The sequence below is a fragment of the Nicotiana tomentosiformis genome, chromosome 5, assembly GCF_000390325.3.
Source record: "Nicotiana tomentosiformis chromosome 5, ASM39032v3, whole genome shotgun sequence".
Taxonomy (NCBI): Eukaryota; Viridiplantae; Streptophyta; class Magnoliopsida; order Solanales; family Solanaceae; genus Nicotiana; species Nicotiana tomentosiformis.
This window is the reverse complement of record NC_090816.1, coordinates 21,173,434-21,197,646: the sequence shown is the minus strand read 5'-3', so window position 1 is coordinate 21,197,646 and position 24,213 is coordinate 21,173,434. Positions and strand designations below refer to the sequence as shown.

At 35.7% G+C, this 24,213-nt stretch overlaps 1 protein-coding gene and 1 non-coding gene across 4 annotated transcripts; one reads left to right on the top strand and one right to left on the bottom strand.

Moving 5' to 3' along the window:
* Positions 1-13,321: 13,321 nt before the first annotated feature.
* Positions 13,322-13,393, top strand: TRNAH-GUG (transfer RNA histidin (anticodon GUG)). The gene has a single exon. It is a non-coding gene; the product is annotated as a tRNA-His (tRNA).
* A 517-nt stretch (positions 13,394-13,910) lies between these two features.
* Positions 13,911-21,240, bottom strand: LOC104086712 (uncharacterized). Of its 3 annotated transcripts, none has more exons than XM_009591030.4 (8): positions 20,782-21,240; positions 19,119-19,499; positions 18,655-18,732; positions 18,153-18,271; positions 17,148-17,243; positions 16,585-16,841; positions 15,971-16,191; positions 13,911-14,709 (listed from the first exon to the last, which is right to left on the bottom strand). In XM_009591030.4, exons 2-8 carry the CDS (start codon positions 19,467-19,469, stop codon positions 14,251-14,253), a joined length of 1,581 nt encoding a protein of 526 aa, XP_009589325.1. In that variant the 5' UTR covers positions 19,470-19,499; positions 20,782-21,240; the 3' UTR covers positions 13,911-14,250. The 3 variants fall into 3 exon arrangements, with proteins under 3 accessions (XP_009589325.1, XP_009589326.1, XP_009589327.1); XM_009591031.3 differs by having other exon boundaries at positions 19,119-19,478; positions 20,782-21,128; XM_009591032.4 differs by lacking the exon at positions 18,655-18,732.
* Positions 21,241-24,213: the final 2,973 nt, after the last annotated feature.

The following is a 24,213-nucleotide window of genomic DNA, read 5'->3' as shown; positions in this document are numbered from 1 at the left end:
GAGCACCTCTGAACTCTCCAGAATATCTGAACCACTTATCTCTCATAACCTGCTCTCGGCTCCGCTGACGTACACCCTCAATCCTACGGGTTATCTCTACGACCAGCTCATAAGAAGTACCCATCTCAACCTCTCGAGCCATAGTAGCTTGAATGCCAGTATGTAAACCCGCAACAGACCTCCGCACTCTCTCTGCCTCAGTAGGGAGTATCATAAGTGCATGGCGAGATAACTCAGAAAACCTCGCCTCATAATCGATCACTGACATCTAACCCTACTGGAGTTGCTCAAACTGAAACCGCAACTCTTCCCTCTGAGAGGGTGGAATATACCTATCCAGGAATATACGGGTGAACCTTTCCCAAGTCATGGGAGGAGAATCTGCTGGTTTGCCAACAATATAAGACTGCCACCATCTATGAGCTCTGTCCTCTAGCTGAAAAGTAGCAAAGTCTACCCCATGAGACTCAAATATCCTCATGTTGTACAATCTATCCTTGCATCGATCAATGAAATCCTGGGATCCTCATGTCGCTCACCCCCAAAGACATGAGGATATAGTCTAGTCCACCTGTCCAATAGTTTCTGAGGATCAGCGATTGCAGCTGGCCTGGGCTCAGGTGTAGCTGCTACCACTGGCTGGGCTCCACCCATTGGTAGTGCACACTGGGTATGATATATAGCAGTTACCTACCCATGAGCCTCCGCGGTAGGGGTATGTGCTCCCCCGCCCGCCTGATATGTGCCTAGGTCTACCGGAAATAAACCGGCCTGAGTCATATTGTCCATGAACCGCAACATACGGCCCATAATATCCTGGAATCCCGGTGCAGATGTGAAATCCACCGGAGCTGGCTGTGCCAAAGGCACCTCATCCTGTTCCTCAACAATGGAGTTCTCTGCTGGACCCACTGGCGACATAACTGGAATAGTCCTGGGACGTCCTCGCCCTCTAACATGGGCCGGAGCCCTCCCTCTGCCTCGACCTATAGCAACTGGGGGAGTAGCTCTTCCCTGGTCTGAAACCTCATTAGAGCGTGTTCTCACCATCTGTGAGAGAATAAGAGAAGGATATTCAGTACTACATCAATTGCACGATGGAATATGAAGACAGGTAGTTTCCTAACACCTTATAGCCTCTCGAAGATAAGTACAGACGTCTCCGTACCGATCCGCAAGACTCTATTAGGTCTTCTCATAACTTGTGAGACCTACGTGAATCTAGTGCTCTAATACCATGTTGTCACGACCCAATTTTACCTAAAGGTAGTGATGACGCCCAACACTACAACTAGGGAAGCCAACTAATACGTTAAACATATATAAATTATTTGCGGAAAAATTTTCTAAGATTTTTTTTTATTTTTCTAGAAATATTAAAGAAATTTGAAAAGATACTGATTAAATTAAATCCAAAAAAATAATACAAATTCCGAATTCTACCAATGTGTGTGCCAAGACCTGGTGTCACAAGGGTATGAGGATCTAGTAGATTATACAAAACTCCAAATACCGTCTGAAATAAAAATAGACAGAACAAAAATGCAAGAAGAGGCACTGGTAGTTGCAGAACGGCTCAGAAAGGCAGCTCACTATTATGCCTCTGGATAACGTGGATGTGCGATGATAGGTCCTCTATTAGTGCCTGTCTCAAATCCTGCACAAAAGGTGTAGCAAGTGTAGTATGAGTACGTAAACAACGTGTACCCACTAAGTACCAAGCCTAATCTCGAAGTGGTAGAGACGAGATGACCGACTTTGACACTCACTAAGAGTCAATAATAATAAATAAATAAAAATAGCAATATCTAGATCAACATGATTTATATAATTTACAATGATTTTCTTTAACCAGCAGAAATAATTAAATTCCTTTAATTCCAATAAATTTTTAATTTATCAGTTAGCCTCATTTACAGGAATAACAATAATTTCCTTAACAAGCATAGATAATAGTTCTTTAAATTTCAAAGATCTCCAATTTATCAATTAGCTTCATTTACAGCAATAACAATAATTTTCTTAACAAGCATAGATAATAGTTCTTTAAATTTCAAAGATCTCCAATTTATCAATTAGTTTCACAAGCTGCAATAAACTATAAAATATCGTGTAATTATTATTATTAGGCACGATTTCTGCCGAGGTCGTACGGCCCGATCCAGAGTGTCGTGTACATTACCGAGGGACATGCGGCGCGATCCATAGATGCATCTATCCTGCCGAGGCGTTCGGCCCGCTCCACAAGAAAGGAGGACATTTTCTTATGTACCTCCGGAAAGAGAGTATATTTATTATAAGATCAATTCGAGAGGATGAACAATTTTTTTTAATAATTAATTAGTTTAAACAGAAAATTAAGCATATGAGATTTTCATCTTTAATATTATTCCCCAACAATTCACAATATATATCAAATAATTTGATTAAATAAAGAATACAATTTACACAAGTAATTCATGCTTTGAGTCCTAAACTACCCGGACTTTAGCATTAATAGTAGCTACGCACGGACTGTCGTACGAAACCCCCACAATTAGCAACAATTATTACTTTAATTACCTATGGGGTAATTTCCCCCTCACAACATTAGACAAGAGACTTACCTCAATTTGCACCAATTTAATCCAATAGAAGGCCTTTTTCATGATTATCCAACTCTGTCTGGCTCGAATCCAGCCAAAATAATTCGATACAATCACTAAAAATTATAGGAATCAATTCCATTAAAAAATACTATACTTTCAATAAAAATCCGAAATTAATTAAAAATTCGTCCGTGGGGCCCATGTATCGGAATCGGTGAAAGTTACAAAATCCGACAACCCATTCAATTACGAGTCCAACCATACTAGTTTCACTCAAATCCGACTCCGGATCGATACCGAAATCTCAAAAATTCGTTTCTATGAAATTTCAATCTCAAAACACTAATTAAATGGTGGAAACAATGATATATTCGTGTATATTGACCAAATTTGAGTTAGTATCACTTACCCCAATATCTTTTTCTTGAAAATCTATCAAAAATTGCCTCTGCTCAAGCTCCAATTTGTTAAAAATGGCGAATGGGACGAATGCCCTCTATTATAATTCTGCCCAGGCAGCCCTCGATCATGACCTCGATCCTCGGCCTAGATTGTGGTTCGATCATGGCCCTCGATCCTCGGCCTCGATCATGGCCTCGATCCTCGGCCTCGGTCATGTCTTCGATCATGGCCTCAATTTTGGGCTCGATCACAGCCCAAAATTTCCAGCATAAGAGAAAAATTGCAGCAACTGTTTTAAGTCCAACTTTTGATCCGTTAACCATTTGAAACTCACCCGAGGCCCTCGGGACCCCAACCAAATATACCAACAAGTCCTAAAACATCATACGAACTTATTTGAAACCTCAAATCATATAAAACGACGCTAAAACCACGAATTATACTCCAATTCAAGCTTAATGAAACTTAAAATTTCCAACTTCTACATTCGATATCGAAACCTATCAAATCAAGTCCGATTGACCTCAAATTTTTGCACACAAGTCATAAATGAAATAACGGAGCTATGAAAATTTTTGGAACTGAATTCCGACCCCGATATTAAAAAGTCAACTCCCCGGTCAAACTTCCAAACTTAAATTCTTGTTTTAGCCATTTCAAGCCTAATTTAACTGCGCGCTTCCAAATAAAATTTCGATCACGCTCCTAAGTCCAAAATCACCATACGAAGCTGTTGGAATCGTCAAAATTCTATTTCGGGGTCGTTTTCTCAAAATGTTGATCGAAGTCAAACTTGACCTTTTAAAGCCAACTTAAGGAACCAAGTGTTCCGATTTCAACCCAAACACTTCCAAATCCCGAACCAACCATCCTCACAAATAATAAATCATTAAAAGCACATATGTGAAGTTTTATTTTAGGGAACAGGGTTCTAAAAGTTAAAATTACCGGTTGGGTCATTATAGTAGAGTTACCGCCATGATGACTTGTCCTAGGCCTTAACCCCATTCCCTTTGATGATCTTTCAACTGCCTCTCCAAATAGGCCTTTTATAAGTGGATCCGACACGTTATCTCTTGAATTTACGTAGTCAATCGTGATAACACCACTAGAGAGTAGTTGTCTAACGGTATTGTGTCTCCGTCGTACATGACGAGATTTTCCGTTATACATAACGCTCCCTGTCCTGCCTATTGCCGCTTGACTATCACAATGTATACATATTGGTGCCAAAATTTTGGGCCAAAATGGAATACCTTCCAAGAAATTCTGGAGCCATTCAGCTTCTGCGCCGGCCTTATCTAAAGCTATGAATTCAGGTTCCATAGTAGAACATGCGATGCATGTTTGTTTGGATGATTTCCAAGACACTGCTCTACCCCCAATTGTGAAAACATATCCACTCGTGGATTTAACTTCAGATGATCCGGTGATCCAATTTGCATCACTATATCCCTCGATCACGGAGGGATATTTGTTATAATGCAAAGTGTAATTTTGGGTATGTTTCAGATACCCCAAAACTCGTTTCATTTCCATCCAATGTATTTGATTGGGATTACTTGTAAACCGACTCAATTTGCTAATAGCACATGCTATATCTGGTCGCGTACAATTCATGATATACATCAAACTTCCCAATACTCTTGCATAGTCCAGTTGTGAGTCACTTTCACCTTCATTCTTTTGAAGTGCATAACTCACATCAATTGGAGTCTTGGCAATTTTGAAATCTAAATATTTGAACTTGTCAAGTACCTTTTCAATATAGTGAGACTGTGATAATGCTAGACCTTGTGGAGTCTTGTGAATTCTGATTCCTAAGATCACATCAGCAACTCCTAAGACTTTCATGTCGATTTTTCTATCCAACATGCGCTTAGTAGCATTTATATCTGTCATATTTTTGCCCATTATCAATATGTCATCAACATATAAACAAATAATGACTTCATGACTTGGAGTATTTTTAATGTAAACACATTTGTCATATTCGTTGATTTTAAACCCACTTGCAAACATTGTTTGGTCAAATTTGGTATGCCATTGTTTGGGTGCTTATTTAAGTCCATAAAGCAACTTAACAAGTTTGCACACTTTTTTTTCTTTACCAGGAACCACAAAACCCTCAGGTTGTTCCATGTAAATCTCTTCCTCCAATTCTCCATTTAAGAAAGTAGTTTTAACATCTATTTGATGGATTTCAAGACCATACACGGCCGTTAGTGCCACTAACACCCTAATAGATGTTATCCTCGTTACTGGTGAGTAAGTGTCAAAGTAATCAAGGCCTTCCTTTTATCTATAACCTTTGACAATAAGCCTTGCCTTATATTTGTCAATAGTGCCATCAACTTTTATTTTCCGTTTAAAGATCCATTTCGAACCTAAAGGCTTATTTCCCGGAGGAAGATCAACCAAATCCCATGTATGGTTATCCAAAATTAATTGAATCTCACTATTGACTGCCTCTCTTCCAAAACGCTGAATCAGAAGATGACATAGCTGCTTTAAAAGTTTAAGGCTCATTTTCAAGCAAGAATGTCACAAAATCCGGTCCAAAGGAAGTAGATGTTCTTTGACGTTTGCTATGCCTTGGATCTTCTACACTTGGAGTATTTTCCTTTGGTTCTTCCCGAGGTCGTTTAGGTCTTTCACTTAACGACTCGCATTCAGTTTTATACGGATAAATGCTTTCAAAAAATTCAGCATAATCTGATTCCATTACCGTATTAACATGAATTTCAGGATTATCGGATTTATGAACCAAAAACCGACATGCTTTACTGTTTATAGCATATCCAATAAAAACGCAATCTAGAGTTTTTGGTCCGATTTTAACCCTTTTAGATAAAGGAACTTGTACCTTTGCTAGACACCCCCACATTTTGAAATATTTCAAGTTGGGTTTTCTTCCTTTTCATTTTTCTTATGGAATAGATTGCGTTTTGCTGTGGGGTAATTTGTTGAGTATTCGGTTAGCTGTAAGGATAGCTTCCCCCCATAAACTTTGCGGTAATTCGAAACTTATTAATAAAGAATTCATCATTTCCTTTAATGTCCAATTTTTTCTTTCCACAATTCCATTGGATTGAGGTGTGTAGGGGGCAGTAGTTTGATGGATAATTTCATATTCCGAACATATTTTTGCAAACGGAGATTCATATTCTCCACCCCAATCACTTCTAATCATTTTGATATTTTTATTTAATTGATTCTCCACTTCATTCTTGTATTGCTTAAATGCTTCAATTGCTTCATCCTTACTATTAAGCAAATAAATATAACAATATCGAGTGCAATCACCAATAAAAGTAATAAAATACTTTTTCCCACCTCGAGACGGTGTCGACTTCATATTATAAATGTCAGTATGAATTAAGTCTAAAAGATTTGAATTCCTTTCAACAGACTTATAAGGATGCTTTACAAACTTAGATTCAACACATATTTGACATTTTGATTTATTACACTCGAATTTAGGCAATACTTCTAAATTAATTAACTTTCACAAGGTTTTGTAATTGACATGTCCTAAACGAATATGCCATAAATCATTTGACTCCAATAAATAAGAAGAAGCTCAAATTTTATTCATACTGTCAACAACTATTACATTGAGTTTGAAAAGGCCCTCTATGAGGTAGCATTTTCCAACATACATTTTATTTTTGCTTACAACGACTTTTTCAGAAACAAATACACATTTGAATCCATTCTTAACAAGTAAAGAAGTAGAAACTAAATTCTTCCTAATAGTAGGAACATGAAGAACGTTGTTGAGCGTTAACACCTTGCCGGAAGTCATCTTTGGGAATATCTTCCCATAACCTTCAATCTTAGCTGTTGTAGTATTTCCCATGGAAAGCTCTTCTTCAGGACAAGCAGTAGAGTAAGTCGCAAATGCTTCTTTGACAGCACAAACATGTCGAGTGGCTCTAGAGTCAATCTACCACTTTTTCGGATTTCCAACTAGGTTGCATCCCGAAAGCATTGCACACAGATCATTAATGTAATCATTTTTCTCCACTATGTTGGTATGTCTCTTCTTCTTATCCTTTTTCGGGAGACGACAATCATGGGCTTTGTGACCAACTTTTTCACAATTGTAGCAGTTGCCCTTGAATTTCTTTTTGTTCTGCTCCTTAGTTTGTCCAGAAGACCTCTTCCTCTTCTTACTTTTTGGAGCAGTCTCCTCAACGATATTAGCTTCCATGATCGTTGAATTTCCACGAGACTTCTTCTCGGTTGTTTTGTTGTCTTCCTCAATCTTGAGACGTATCACAAGATCTTCCAACTCCATTTCTTTGCGCTTGTGCTTAAGATAGTTCTTGAAATCTCTCCACGAAGGAGGCAATTCTTCAATCATTGCAGCCACTTGAAATGCTTCATTCACGACCATACCTTCAGCAATAAGGTCGTGAAAAATAAGTTGAAACTCCTGAACTTGGGTTCCAACAGTTTTATTGTCTATCATTTTATAGTCTAGAAACTTGGCAACCATGAACTTCTTCAAGCATGCATCTTCAGTCTTGTACTTCTTATCAAGTGTGTCCCATAATTCTTTCGAAGTATTCATCGCACTGTGCACATTGTACAAGTTATCCTCTAAAGCGCTTAGGATATATCCTTTGCAAAGAAAATCTGCCTGTTTCCATGCCTCAACAATCATGAATTTCTCGTTGTCCGGCATGTCCGCAGCAGGCACTAGAGTTTCTTCACTAGTAAATTTCTGCATACCAAGTGTGGTAAGCCAAAAGAACACCCATTGCTGTCATCCTTTAAAGTTGGCTCCAAAAAATTTCTCCGGTTTCTAGGCCGGTGGAACAGCAGTTCGGTTGACGAGGCTATCGTCGTTGTCGCAACAGTCGCAGAAGGATTTCCGTTATCAATTGTCATTTCTCACTGTCAATAACAGAAGGGTTCAATTAATAGCAAAAAACATAACAGTAAATAATATTGTAATTTACAATAAAAAATACGTTTAATAAATAAAAAACCAATATATACTGTAATTTATATATTGTTTTATAGAAAACGATGAAGTTTTTATGTTCTTCAAAATCGTTTATGAATTTCAATACTCTGATGAGGTTTTTATATCTTCAAATCAGAATAGTAAAATTAAGAAGGAGTAGAAAAATACATAGGTTTTAATCTCCACAAACAGAATACATAATACAATAAATTAATTTTCTTAATATTGTTATTCAATCTGTATTGTTGTAATAAATAATAAAAAATATTAAACTTTCTGAAATAGAAACAGAAACAGAAAGTTAGTAGAACCAGTTTGACGAAATAAATTCTGAAAAATAATATCGGAATAAATCGAGCCCACTGAATGCACAGTGTGTCCTTAAGGAAATTATTCCCTCAAGTACCCGAGGTGCTGGAATATTATCCTCCCAGGATAGAACGATTCAACTCACCAGTATATTGGTACCAAAAATGCGGGTGAACTTTGAACCACTCAATGGTCGTAAAACACACTGAAAAATATTGTGTAGAAGAAGAAGAAGATAATCAGAAAATTTAGTAAGTAAAGATTCTGAGATTCAAGGCATATTTATAGACTATTTGGCACTGTTTCTGAAAAAGTTTGCAACCTTTCAGAAATAGCCATAACTGTTGGAACAGGTAAAAATATTTCAACAGAAATATTGTGGGAAAATGGAAAACGAATTTAAAATAATTCGGGAAAGAAAACGGACCGGACCGGGTCACGTCGCGGGTCTTGGGTTAATCTGGATTGAATTTCTGTTAATTAATTAAATAATTGAAAGAAATTTTGTCCAAAAAGATTAATCAATCAATTGTTGATCAAATTCGAAGCCGAAGCCGAGCGAGCGACGACGACGGCAGCGCAAGGCTTGCCTTCTTCTTAACCCTTTAAGAGCTAGAAGAAGAGTAATTGTATATATACTCATCAAAAGTCTTTTCTTCGTCCAATATGAGACAATGTCTCTTTGCCAAGGAGGGAAACTCAAATATTTCATTTTTCCTCTATTTCCTATTCACCCTTCTTAAGCTACACCAAGCTTAAAAGCCCAACAAATTTAACTCAAAATTAGAGAAACCGATGGCATGGACTGTGGTTACGTGTATCTGAGATTTCTTGGGAATTCAACACTAACCTTTGAATTAATTTTTTATACAATGTATCTAATCTTATATGTTCAAAGGGGTCATTAACTGTTTTATATTTTTAAATTAAAATAACTCACAAGTATATAAAAATTTTATAAGAAAATCGAGTTTAAATAATAAAAGGCCCATTTAGTTATTGATGGGAATTTTGATATTATAATTTTTACTTTCGAGCTTCTCACTTATAATATTATATGATATGATGAAAATGCCCAGATGTAGTGTCATCATATTCATTCCTAAAAGGCAAAATACATAAGTTGGCACCCGAACTATAGACCAAATCCCCGTTACACATTTTCTGTGGGCGAAAATAATATTACACACTCAATCTTTTAAAAGTATATCTAAGACACACTGCTTTTTTCTTGACCATTTTACCTAAATATGGGTAATGTCACGCACCAATAAGGTCGTGACACGTGTCATTAATATAAATAAAAAAAGAAAAATATAAAATTACACATACACCCTCATCTTCTTCAACCCCATCTCTTCCACCTCTATCTCCTTCTCCATGGACTACCCAAAATATCAGAACACACAATTCAATCTAAAAATTAGGAGCCCAAGTGATTTAATCCCAGAAAGAAATAAAAGCATCAAAAGCCAATAAGCCATGGCTCACACCACTATATCACCACCACAATAAGGCCATTCTTAAAATAAAAAAAAATGCAACGGAGGCAAAGGTAGATCGAAAATAGAAAAAGAACGGTCTTCTCTCTACAACTCCTCGGGTACCATATTTACTGAAGCTTATCTACATCAACAAAGATATAAACTGGCTATTTTCATTTATAGCTCTCTCCCAAAATTTTGTTTGTCATCCCCATGGCTGCCGCCACCATCACCAACTTTCAGAATAAAAAATTCAGACTCCTCTTCAACGTCAGAAGCTAAGAATTCTAAATCTGAGATAGATAACCGCAAAATTAAAGAAAAAAGTATATGCACGCGATAGATGTAGCCGAAATTACTCACAAGAAAAAAATCTATACTAATAGAAAATTTTGCGATGATGACAAAAATTTATTAAACGTGAATGAAATCAAACATATAAAAAGGAGGCTAGAGAAGGAAAGAGATTGGAAGCTTGATATTAACGCAAAATTTTTATTTAAGAGAAAATCGGAGGTAATGATTTTGAGAAAGAAAAAGAAGAGAAGGGATGGGAGGAAGGGTGGGGAAGATGAAGATTTGATGACACGTGGCATTAAATAAATAATTAAACAGTATTTATATTGGTAGACGCGCTTCTATCACGGTGTTTTATACATATTGAGTCCTGGTCAAAGGAGGTGTGTATTAGACACACTTTTAAAATGTTAAGTGTGTAATATTATTTTCGTTCACAGAAAGTGTGTAACAGAGATTTAGTTCATAATTTAGGTGCCAACTTATATATTTTGTCTTCCTAAAATTTGAAATATGGTTAAAATTCAAACGTAGAAGCATTTCAGAATTAATAGAAAGGATTTATGGTCATGGAAAGAAAACTAAGAACAAACCTAGCACACCTCAATTCATGATTGTTTAGTTTAAAGTTAATTTAATTTATATGGTTTGATATATAGATCGAGTATAAGTAAGTTATCAGTTCATATTTTTTTTTCCCCTTTTGTATCCTATCTGGTGTCAATTCGCATTTGTGCCGAAAAGACCATTTCATGTTTTCACTTTCCCTAAACAGATCTAATTAGACACTTTGTGCTTTAAAAATATCGTAACTCGGATTAATGATATATAATTAACCAATTTATGGATTGATTTAAATTTAGAATGAAACAGAAATTTGTTGTTGTTGGAATTATAATGCATCTACTTGTGGAACATTTTATATCATTCGAAGAAAGAGAGGCCAAGTGATATTGAATTTAAAATGGAGTTTGGTTCAAAATAAAATTGTTAATCTACATGAGGTTGGTTTATATTCCCCTGTTATTATTTAATATTCCAAGAAACTTTCACCAAATTACTTTTTCTGCTCTATACTAACTACTCTACAATTTTTTTTAAAAAAACATTAACTACTCTATAAGACTTCTTTAATAGCTTTCTTCGCACATGGACTTGTTTAATTTTAATTTAGTGAAGTTTGTAGTGTGTCAAAAAGATTTGCGATAATTTAGAGTTTTTCAATTTTGTTCAATGTTGTTGAGCTTGTGACCTATAAAACTTAATCTACATTATTATATTTGTGGAATAAATGGTATAAAATTATATTTAGCTTAAATTTTCAGAACTGTATTAAAAAAAAATGAGGTTCCCGCAAGTCATTTTCCCTTTCTTTCTTCTTTGTTTAACTCATAATTGCCTGTATATACATTTCGATATCTTTTTTGGATGAACTACAATTTTCGCGAAAATACAAGTTTAAGACTTTAAGTTAATAAAAAAAATTTAACCCATTTTATATTGGTACTTCATTTAGTCTACGTTGGTTCGTTTTGAGATATTTATGAAACACTATAATAAATCTCACACTATATATAAAACATATAATAAAGGCATTCTAAAAGTATTAGAATAATCATTGAATAATATAGACTGAACGAGTAAATAATAGATATTTTTTTAATTGTTGTGAAAAGGAAATATTAAATTACTCAATATGCAATATTGGCCTACTTCTAATTTACTCCCTCTTCGACAAATTTTCTAATAATTCTCTTAACTAATGTTGAAACATCTCGATCAATAGTTGATGCGGCATAATCTTTACACCCTCTAAATTAATTAGTCAACACATATTTAATCCCACGCTTGCAATGATAGGTTGTTAAGAAATTAGTCCTTGTCATTGCAACTAAATATAACTAGGTTAAACTTACACATCAACAGAAGGGCATACATATTCTAACTTAATATTTAGGTTCATCTACTTTCTAGTTTTGTTGCTCGCATTTTGTAGATATCCGTTTGATATAATAAACCTAAGAGAATATAGAACAGATATGAATTTAACCTCATCCTAGTATATGAAATAAGATGGATAATATTATGTTATAGTATAAATTCAGTTCGCTTTTTAATATTCTATAATATACATAGAAATATTAAATAACTAAATATGTTAGATATATATCACATCATAGTAGAAATATAATGATTATCCCTAGGGGTTTACATGAACCGGGTTGGTTCGGATATTATCAAAACCAAACCAAATCAATTATAGCGGTTTGGATTGGTTCAGATTTGTCGAATTTTTCCGATTTTTTTGTTACATGAATATTATTTTAATTTTGCATTATTAAAGTTATAGATAAAATTTTGATAAGTGAATATATGTTTACTAAAAATTAAAAAAATAATAATAAATATATGATCTATTAAAGTGATCTTATGGGAGAATTTTTTTTAGTAATACATAATAGTTTATTTTCTTAGTCGTCTACCAATAATTTTTGGTTGATGTACACTTTCGGGGTTAACCAAATTTAATAATTAAACATAAAAATCAATATGATACCTAAATAATGATATGTTCTATCTAATTTTAGATTATTGAAATACCACTTCAAAACATATAATAAATTTTGAATACAATCTATTATTTAAAGTAAATAAAAATGAATGCACTTTATAGTTCTATTAAATATTATATCCCATGAGAGGATCTCAAATATTTCTAAACATCTTTTAAATAAAATTCTATATAAAGTCCTAAAATTATATATAAAAAATTATATATTTATATGTCGGTTTGGTTCGGGTTTTTTTACTCAATACCAAACCAAATCAAACCAAACTTAGTCGGGTTTTTTAATCAGTTTGGTTTTACATTTCGATTTGGTGCGATTTTTCGGTTCGGTTTGTACACCCATATTATCCCGTTAGACTTGCAATGGACTCGAAAATTTACGAATGTTGTTTAATATTGATCCTTGTAATAGAAAATCATATAAGTACATAAGATCAAGAAGCATTTCTTAGTCAATATGTTCCACTGAAAGTCATCTCTAACTAAAGGTTTCGGGTTCGATGCCTGGGTGCCGAGTCATCTTTGGTAGGGAGCAGACGAATAGTTTATCCCTCAAAGTGAGACCTCTCTGGACGAATTCGGGTTAGTCGGTTTCAAAGCGGTTACCAGGGTAGGAAACCAAGAAAAGAAATTAGAATGACTAATTACGGGGTTGAGTAAATAATATGTTTAATCCACACTGCTTAAGCATCTTGTGGCTGTAGTTTAGTGGTGAGAATTCCACGTTGTGGCCGTGGAGACCTGGGCTCGAATCCCAGCAGCCACAACTCATTTTTATTATTATTTCTACTACCGTAGAAGAGGCAATCTTGCAACAATCCTATCTTTTTTAGGTGTCGTATTTTCCATTCATTTTGACTTTTTTTTTATTTGTCTACTGCAGTTTTGATCAGAGAATTTGTACTATTTCAGGTTGTTGCCAATGTAGGGATATTTCATCTGGTTCTAACTCATTTAGGTTCAATTTTTATTGCACATAATGGATGATGATCAAGATCTGGGATTCTTTGCTAACTTACTCGGCGTCTTTGTCTTCATATCTCTTCTTACTTGTCATAAGCAGTTGATTCAAAGTACAAAGGCATCTAACTTTTGCCAATTATCCAGTGCACTCATAATGAGTATGGACTTTGTTAATTTTTACTGGAAGAACTATTTTCGCAAAGCATAGATTTTATTGTCAATCACAATATACTAGTACATGTTAACCATATCTGGAATTTGTATCCGAAGAATATTTTGGCAAATCTTAGCGAACAAAGAACAGAAGTAACACCATCAAATGAAGGAAATTAACAGCTATCTTTATCCGCTCCAACGGACAAAACACAGTACTTAGCACATGATTCAAAAATTTCTTAACCATCCCCAACTACGCAGGAATCCAAGTGAAAATCTATTACTTCAGGTGCTCACAAAATACTGTACATTGATAAGAAATTATTTAACTACTCTACTAACATACTACTATATGATATGCATCTATGTCAAACTAGGAACTTGTATGGCGCTGCAAAAGATGAAGAGAAATCTATTGCTGGGGAGAGTGGATTTATGCTCTACCAGGAGATGCACATGTTTTGCGCAAGTCTCTACCCACAACTTCCGTAGGAAGCAGAAAATTTATTGTCTAAGCGAATGCAAAAGAGGCAATCTTTCTGGATAATGCATTGCCACAATCACAGCAATAAGTATACACACCAACAGTATACCAATGATGAGGGTCTTCATCAACTCTTCCCTGTTGCCATTCGTGTTGGAGACATTATTATGATCAAGCTTGGGGCTTTCGTTCACATGATCAGGTGTTGGTTCTGTCCAAGTGACCTCATCAGATTTATTCACATGATCAGGCGTTGGTTCTGTCCGAGAGACCTCATCAGATCTGTCCACACGGTCAGGTGTTGGTTCTGCCGACGTGACTTCATCGGATTTACCCTCCACATTGCTCCCGTCTGAGCATTTTGAGCACACGCAGCTTCCACCAAGAAACGAAGGGATTGAATCGAGGTTCTTGGAGAGAAACTCTAGATGGTTTCTCCCAATTATCCTCACTTTTTGGCGTGTGGCTGGTTTAAGCACCTGCAAGTACAATGTTGGTTTGATTTGACAACAATGCAGACATACATAAGAGCCAATGAAATTATGCACTGTGGCAAGTTTTTTTTAAATTCCATACAAATATTAAAATAACGGATTAGGAGCTCAGTTAAAACCTAGAAAGGTGCACATTAATCCAACATATTGATGAGTATCAATCAAAATCCAAACCATGGGATACTTCTCCAGGCAGTACCAACAAGAAGAAACTCTTTAAGTGGTCCTTTGATATGAAGATAGGGATATCATTTCCCTTCATTGAATAGTATGAACGGATTATGCGGCCGAGAGAATTATATCGTGTTTACAAAAGCTAAGTTGCTCGGACTCTTTACTTTCGGTGCCGCACCCGTGTCGACACAACGTGGGTGTGTGTAGGATCCGTACTGGATCTGGTCAATCGATTTTGGGTTCTTTGACCAAAATCGACCAAGAAATTTGAGACAAATACAATGATTTCTGAAATCAAAACAAAAGCTAGGGTGAAAGAAGAAAATAGAATACCTTATATATAAAAGAGAAACTTTCTATCATTCTTGTAGTATCTTAGCCTTCAGTTTTTATTACTACTTGTTGTTTCCCTCGTGTCAGTTTTCTTATTGCTTTGTTATTTTGTTGTTGTTTCTTGTCTTCATTATTTTCAAACATGACTTTTTCACTATTGTTTTTCTTTTCAAACATGTTGAGAATTGCTTTACCGAGGGTTTACCGGAAACAACCTCTTTACCTCCACAAGGTAGGGGTAAGATTTGCGTACACATTACCTTCCCCAGACCCCACACTGTGAGAATATTCTGGGTATGTTGTTATTGCATAAAAGAGAAACTTTCTGCACTCCACAAGCACCATAAAAATCTTCACATAAAAGTCTCATAGTTTAGGCATAATTTTGTAACTATATTTTTAGATATCTGAATTATTTTTAGCCGAATTCCCCACCCGTATCTGTACCAGAATCTATACCCCTAGATCTTAAAATTTAGATCATGAAGGATCCGACCTCTAGATCTGCGCGTATATCGGAAACCTGCACCCGAGTCCAAGCAACTTAGCCTGCCACCACCATACCAGCTACATCTGTGCACAGCCTTTTCTTAAAAAAATCATTTCAATTACAAGTGAACCAAAAAGAAATTCTAAACCACCTGCAAAGAAAGTGGCTCAGAAGTTTCCAGTTTTCTTTTTCCTCTTTCTTTCATTGGGGTTGGTGGTAGATCTTTCAATGCATAAACAGTAAAGTTACCTTAAAGAAAGCCTGCATTATTATTTGGGCAACTTGAGGGAGCCGTACTACAATCAAAGAGCTAAGACGATTAGGATAATGATCTTGCAAGAGCATAGCACAAGATCTCATTGTGTGTATGGGAAAACCAAGTGGTGAGAGTCCTTCACAGTCCATCAAGACAGTAATCTGAGGATGTCTGACATCGACCAAGCTCAAAATACCGTGTTCAATCTGCGAAACTGTGGAATCAAAACCTCAATAAGAAATCTATCCAAAATCAGGATGCAAAATGAAGAAATCCACATGAAAAACTAAGACCAAAAAACCAATAATGAAAGAGCAAAAAATGTATGACGAATTACAAAGAGCAGACAAGAAAAATTGGTGTTTTCATCCCATGCAAGTCTGACGAATAATTCAAAAGGCAGTAATTTCCATTGAAGCAGCTTTTACTTGGGTACCACGAAACTAGAGACAATTAAAACTCAGGATTGGTCATCCCAGTGATACCCGGGACCCTAATTGCCAAGCTTAAGAATAAACATATTCAGTTGGCACAGTCATTAGTGGCACATTCTTAAATGTGTTCCAGTTCTACTGATGTATAAACTGCTCAAGAAAGACATGCACACCAACTGCTTTTACAACGAGAAGTCTGTCCCTGGATTTCAGGTTGGAGCAAGCAAGTCCAAGGCGAATGATGAGGCAAGGCCGTTGATTGGCATCATGGCCATGCCAAAAAATGAACTGTGAGCAAGCCTCGAGCTCTTCTGGTGAAAGAATTGTGTAACTCTGCCTCCATTTAATGGTCTTCTTAACTGATGAAAGCAGCCTTGAAAAATCACCATTTGCAGCAGCATAAAATTGACGGAGCTCATCATCATTCAACCTGTTAGCAGGTGACACGGAACATGCGAAATCCAATATGACATGATAATATATCAGTGACAAATTAGTCAAATAGTATTTGAAATTATTAAAGAAAAGGAATACTTGTACTAACTAGTACATAAGACCAACATATTTTGTAGATAAATAGAAGTCTGACTTCGCAAGCTTTATTATTTTTAAGGATCTCTTTTTCTTGCTTTCTTCCTTTTTTGAGCAAGCATAAAAAAATAAAAGCTACTAAAGTGAAAATAAGTCACGTCAAAGCAACATTGATTTTCCCCAAAAGTGAAGGGTGGAATCTCACCTCTCAGGTACACTAATACCCTCCTCCCTGAGTTCCCTATGGAGTTCTAGCAACCATCTTTCAGGATAATCATCGTCCAGTACTTCATCATGAGAGCTGTAACGTGAATCATGTAGAATACATTAGAAGTAATAACCTTAATAAGAACCCCGATTTTCAGAAAAAGAGATAATGAGGATCAATTTCACGAAGAAAATGCAATCATACAAGTATAATTTCTAGGGCTAATGAATATTTCTTTTGATTTTTGTTGTTGTTAACAATACATTTCAATGCAACTACATTAAAGCTGAATAAAAAGGTTGAATTAAAATTTAAAAAAACAATTTCTATTGGATCTCATGAATAATCTTCTTTTCATGTTGTCATTGTTGTTAAAGTTGCATGTACATGCATCATAAAAATATTGGACAGTAAAAAAAATGGGTTTCAGTGTAGAACTAGCTAAGATTGTAATCTCATTCTCGTTGTAGCTTTAATTTCATAAATCCTAATTAATTAATTCTCTGTTTTACTTGTTGAATTTACACAAGTTTAAGAAGTTAATATGACACGTATTATATTGTTTAGTGGAGGAAATATTCATAGAGTGGTTGAAAAATCAGATTGACAGAGAAAACATGTTTAAATTTATAATAGTTATATGAATTTAAATTTATGAAAAACTTTGAAAGTTGAATAGAATATTATTAGTGGGATGGCATCAAACATTTTGAAACATCCCAAAATTGAGACAATGTTGCCCTTAGCTCAGTACTTAAAAGGTGAATTCTTCCACTTCGAATTCACAAAAATAATCATATGAGAAGTCATCTGATGAAGAGTTCCTTTAGCTGTGCTCAGAATCATTGTAAGCACCAAACAATGGAAAAAGAAACAAAAAGAGAAGCATCTGAATTGGACATGAACTCTTCTATAACCATATCCTTATATCCATTTGACAACTGCACTAGTCCAGGAAACAAAAGACTTCCAAAGAAAATATACCTACAACATTACACCTACCTAGCTTGTGGATATGCTCGAGAATCATGATAGTCATTTGGTGTCGTTTCTTCTGTAGATGATGACTGATCAGAGAAAACTGTTGCAATTGAGAGCAATAGCATTGGCCTAGACAATTTCTGCCAGAATAACAGCAGTCAGTACACTAGAAACACCAATCAATTTGAAAGAAAGAAAATAAGAATAAGATTGGAAGTTTAGAAAGAAAAACTGTTAAACATGCTACATCTAACGAGTAACAACTAACAACAACAGCCAACTAAACTAATTTTGGCTGTCAACTGTTTATCTTCTTGAAGTGCTGCAGAAATAAAACATAAACCATTTATCATAAAAAAAAGTTTATCTTCTATGATAAAATATTCCTAGTATTAGATCAAGTGCCAGAAGAGATTAGCCTTCTTGCACTAAATCAAACAAGAAGTCCAGGAATCAGATAGCAGTAAATCCACAATAACGTTTTCTAATAAAAGAGAAAAATATTTGGGCAGATAACCAGAACCTGGATCAGTGACTCGTGTAAAATTATTACCAGCCATACGGGAAAAAAGTCAACATTACGTATCCAAGAGTTTAGCATCTGAAATCACAAATGCACAATTCTCACATGATTATTTGAAAAACAAAAGTCATTGGTTGTTATCACTAATGTTGTCAAGCAGACATGCGCAGGAAAAATTTAAGAGACAAAGAAGAGAACCCTATGAACATCATACAGCAGATTGAAGACGAATTGGTAATATCCAAATAAAATGCACCATTGGCATTGCTTGTCCATATGTACGTCCTGCAGTCGGCAAACTCAATTCACACGCAGAACTTTCTTTTTTGGGGATAAATCGAGAGTTTCTGGCATTTGACCGCCAAGAGGTGTCAAAAGATCACAAGAAGAACATCAAAATGTGAATGCAAGTACTCTTGGATTTGCAAGAGTTATAGGACAGCAAAAGATGAATGGAAAACCACCTGCAACTGTTTGACCAATGCCTTCAAAGGAGCCCATTTCTGGATCCACTTAAACGGTGGATAACATAAAACTTGCAGAGCCTGCAAACCGCGCCAAATAAAAGGACATCTACATTTGCTTAGCCTTCGCACGATCTCTAGAGCAGCAGTGGTAGCCAAAAATACAACAACATCACCAGCAGCTCCACTAGTCTGTACACTCTGTTTCACTTTGGTTATACATTTCAAAGTCTTCTCCGAGAAGTGCTTTGTCGCAGAAGCAACTAAACAAATTTTTGGTAGCTTGTTCTTGCTAAGTATCCTTGCCTCTAATCTTTGGTTGGGATATGGTGGACATGGCAAGTCTCCCATATTGATGACCTATATAAATCTCAGTCACATCTTGAATCAACAAAAGAAAAAGAAATTGTGGAAAGTCAGAACATATACCAATGTTCCTCTAACGAATGGTTTAATTCTTGGAACATTTACTTTCATACGGAACCATAAGGCAATCAGGTGAACTTAAATGGACACTGCATGCATCCTTAGTCACAAAACATAAAGGCTTAGGATATCTAGAGCGACAATAGGATTATTTGAAGGAGATAAAAAGGGGCGAGGAAGAAAAAATTACATGAAAGGAAGTTTTCTTAAAAGACTGACCTCTCCAAAACAATGTAGTCTTTAGGTATAACAAAACACAATGCGAACAAAGTAGCTATAAGTGATACCAACCAATTGGGATTAAGGCTTAGTCGTTACATTTAAATTGGACATGGTGTTTGATCCCGATAGATGTTTAGATAATATCCAGTTTTAGAGAATCCCTAATTTGTCTTTAACAAAAGGGGCAGCACGGTGCACTAAGCTCCAGTTATGCGCGGTATCTGACGAAATCTGAACCACATTGGGTGTTTTGTATGTACACTTGCCTTGCATTTTTGCAAGAGGTTGTTTCTGTAGGTTGAATCTCTGGCCCCCTAGTCACAGGGAAACAACTTTTACTGTTGCGCCAAGGCTTCTCTTCCCTAATTTGTCTTAAAAGACATTAATTTAGTATTGCAGCAAAACAAACCTATACCGAGGATTCATACATATAAGATCCTAACTAATTATGAATTATGGCACTATCAATCTCCCTCCATCCTAATTTATCCGACACTCTTTCCTTTTTAGTCAGCCTAAAAAAGAATGGCACCAGTCTATATTTAGTAAAGATTTAACTTTAAACTTTCTATTTTACCCTTAATGAGATAATTTATGGTCACACAAGTTTCTATGTTTTATTTTAGATCACAAGTTTCAAATTTTTTGTTCTTTCTTTCTTTTTTAAACTCCATACCCAGTCAAATAGACAAATACCATTACATAAATTGGAAGGGGGCGAGTACTAATATATACATGCCAGACAAAAAAAAAAAAAATTATTACTGAGGGATTATTAACCAGTTTTTAGACTTGCTAATAAGACAAAGCTGTGAAAAAAGCTGTCGAACATAAAACAAATTCAGCTCAATAATCAGGATTAAGCAGCTTAAATGCCTAAAATAAAGTTATTAAACCATAATCATCTAAAGCAGAGTAAACAAAAGAGACGAAAACAAAAAAACTAGGTGCTCAAATTAATATCAATAAATCAAATACTCTTAAATTCCAAACTAATTAGGGTCCAGTCAATTACCTGAAACAAAATCGAGCAGGATCACCAAAAACGGACAACTCTTCCAACGGATTCCGTACAGTATATAATCCCGTCGAATTCACGGCGAATATTTAATAGTAAAAGCTTAGGTGAAGTGTGATATTTAGGGACGAGTGGAAACAGAGGGTGGAGTGCGGAGGCGGACGGCGGAGGTTGACCGCGAAGAGCTTTATACTTTCCTTGAACAAAAGGGCACGTGATCGTCACTCTCCGCGTCGTACTGGTTTCTGCTAGAAGATACTGATCCGGGTCCCACTAGATACTGCTGAATCGCGTTTCAGGTTTTCCAAATGGATTGGATTGCCACCCTGTCAGGCCGGCCGGTCAATTTTCTTGTACAGAAAGTAGTTTTCATTTTTTAATACTAATTTAAAAAGAGTAAAAAGCACACTTTTACTCTTCCAACTGAATATGAACCTTTTTGTTTCTAATTCACAACCTTCAAATGATTTGACAAATTTCATTTTCTATTAAACTATTAGGAGTATATAAGTATGTTTAGATTACAATCTTTAAAAATTTAAAACTATTTATTGATTGTAGTATCTGTTGGAATTAAAAGATTTGTGAGTTAAATCGTTCTATCCTAGGAGGATAATATTTCAGCACATCGGGTACTTGAGGAGAATAATTTTCTTAAGGACACACTTTACATTCAGTGGGCTCGATTTTATTCCGAAATTATTTATCAGATTCTGGTTGATTATTTCGACATTTTATTGCTGCTAATTTCCTGTTTTCTGTTTCAGAAAAAATTACTGTTTCATTATCTATTATAGTAATATAGATTCAATAACAGTATCGCTTTTTCATAAACTAGCTTTAGGGTACACGTGATGCGCGTGAATCCTGTCTCAATGAGTATAATTTTTTTTAAATAATATTAAATTATAAAATAAAAGTGTACGTTCCTAAAGATAATCATGAATATCGATGTGTATAACTATCTCGATAATTAAAGAAACTATCTTAGAAGTCCTCAACATCAATAATTCAACTTAAAATTTGTTCCAAGTTTATAATTTCAGAATTTCAGTTTTACGGGCAAGAACCTTGGAAATCTAAATAATCTTGAAGTATACAACTTACAACATATAAGCAGGTAACTAATAATCTACGAACTTTAAATAACACAAAATCAAAGTGCAATAATAAACAAAAAAAAAGGCATTAAAAATAAATAAATAAATAAATAAAGTAAGCTAGTAAGATATTCAACAATTGAAATCTAGCTAATAAACCCACTCATATTTAGCTAAATGTATCATGGCTTAAAAATCAAAGAATCTCATAAATTATCTTGTTAATTTTGTGCTCTTTATTGATTTCTGCTCAATATTTTTCATAAATATAATAGTGCATTTAACTTTTTTGAAAGTTAAAAGTATAATATTGAATAATATGTCACGACCTAAATTAACCCTCCGCAAGGTGTCGTGACGGCACCTAGTCTTTACGACTAGGTAAGCCTAATATTACGAAAAATATAAAAAAAAGCAAAAATTTAAAGATAAACAGCATATTGTGAATAACCAAAAGTGGTACCACTCGGCATATACAAAATAATTTCCCAAGACCCGGAATATCACTAAGTCACAAGCAGCTATAATCTATGTAGCTCTATACAAAAGTCTGAAGATAATAAAGAAAGTCTCTAGGCGAGGGAGTAGAAGGGAACTCCGAGGATCTGCGGACGCAAGCAGAAGTACCTTGAAGTCTCCTAGAATCAGCAGCATGCACTAACCCTGAGGCTGATATCTCGCACCTGGATCTGCACACGAAAATATGTACAGAAAAGGGTATGAGTATATCACAATGGTACCCAGTAAGTGCCAAGCCTAACCTCGGTCGAGTAGTGACGAGGTCAGGTCAAGGCCTTACCGGAGTAAATATAATAAATTAAATAATAAAAGATATAAGTAAAGTTTATGGTAATTCAGTTAAAGAAATTCTCGAAAATTTAACAGTTAAGGGAGCCCTCGGCTCAGAACAAGGTAAACACAATGGAGAATCTCCCGAGATACCGTCCTGTAGTTCCAATGAATATGCAGTACAGGGAGATCTCCCGGAATACGTCTGTAGTCCCAAAGTAAATATGCAGTGCTGGGGGATCTCCCGGAATACGTCTGTAGTCCCAAAATAAATATGCAAGACGGGGGGATCTCCCGGAATATGTCTGTAGTCCCAATTTAAATATGCAACGCAAGATGAAATAACAGGTATGACATCGAGTTATACAGTTTACATTGAACATAGATAAGGAAAGTAGGGACTTAACTAAGCATGGCGCACAGAATGTCAAATAGGCAGTTAAAACACGTAAGCATGCTTCTCTAATCTAAGCTGAACAATTAAACGTATTAGGGAAATTTAATAAGGGAAAACAGTTTATGATTTAGAAAGGAAAACGAAGTTTTTGTAATAGTAGCCCGTGTACGTACTCGTCACCTCGCGTACATGCCGCCCACACATCAATTAATATCAAACATCCTAAGGGGAAAGTCCCCAACACAAGGTTAGGCGAGCCACTTACCTCGACCACTCAAATCAACTTGATATCACGTTCTTGCCACGAATATCCGACTCCAAATATCCCAAATTTATTCAAATTAATTGCATAATGTAAATATAATTACAAATAAATAATTTAACTAATTAATTCGAAGCTAAAGCGTGAAATTAGAAAAAATGCCCAAAAAGTCTCCCCGGGCCCACGTCTCGAAATCGGGTAAAAATCATAAATTATGAATACCCATTCACTCACAAGTTCACTCGTCCAAAAATTATCCAATTCCGACACCTAGAACTCGATCAAAACTCAAAAATTCAATTGGAGAACTTTTCCCCCCAAATTCCCACTCTTTCACTTAAATCCCTTGATTAAATGAGAAAAATTGCTATAGATTAATGAAATATATACGAATTAGAGTTAAGAATTGTTACCCATTGATTTTCTCTTCAAAACCCTTGCAAAATCGCCTTCTCCTGAGCTAAAATTCGAATTGGTGAAAAGTGACGAATGAACCCTCGAATCTGCCTCTTCAACCCAGCGATTTCCGCACCTGCGGACCTAGGACTGCACCTACGGACAAACCCATCGCAGGTGTGAAGTCCACTTACTTGGGCTGGGTCCGCACCTGCGATCCCTGGGCCGCATCTGCGGACAATTAGTCGTACCTGCGAGCCCAGCTTGACAACCCATTTTCGCATTTGCGAGCTTCCCATGCGCACCTGCGAGCTTGCAGGTGCGGTCAAACTTGCGCACATGCGCTCCATCACCAGCCCCACCAATTCCGCATCTGCACACTCTCTCCGCACCTGTGGCTCTCGCACCTGCGGCCTCCCTTCCGCAGGTGCGAAACACCAGAACTAGCAAAGGCACCAGATTTTTCTAAGTCCAAATTTTATTCC

Excerpts from the sequence above, each read along its gene's own strand:
- LOC104086712 (XM_009591030.4), bottom strand. The coding sequence starts at position 19,469 with ATGGGAGACTTGCCATGTCCACCATATCCCAACCAAAGATTAGAGGCA. Across the intron at positions 17,244-18,152 it reads CGAGCATATCCACAAGCTAG|CTCTCATGATGAAGTACTGG; the intron begins GTAGGTGTAATG and ends TTCACGTTACAG. Across the intron at positions 14,710-15,970 it reads TAATGCAGGCTTTCTTTAAG|GTGCTTAAACCAGCCACACG; the intron begins GTAACTTTACTG and ends TTGTACTTGCAG.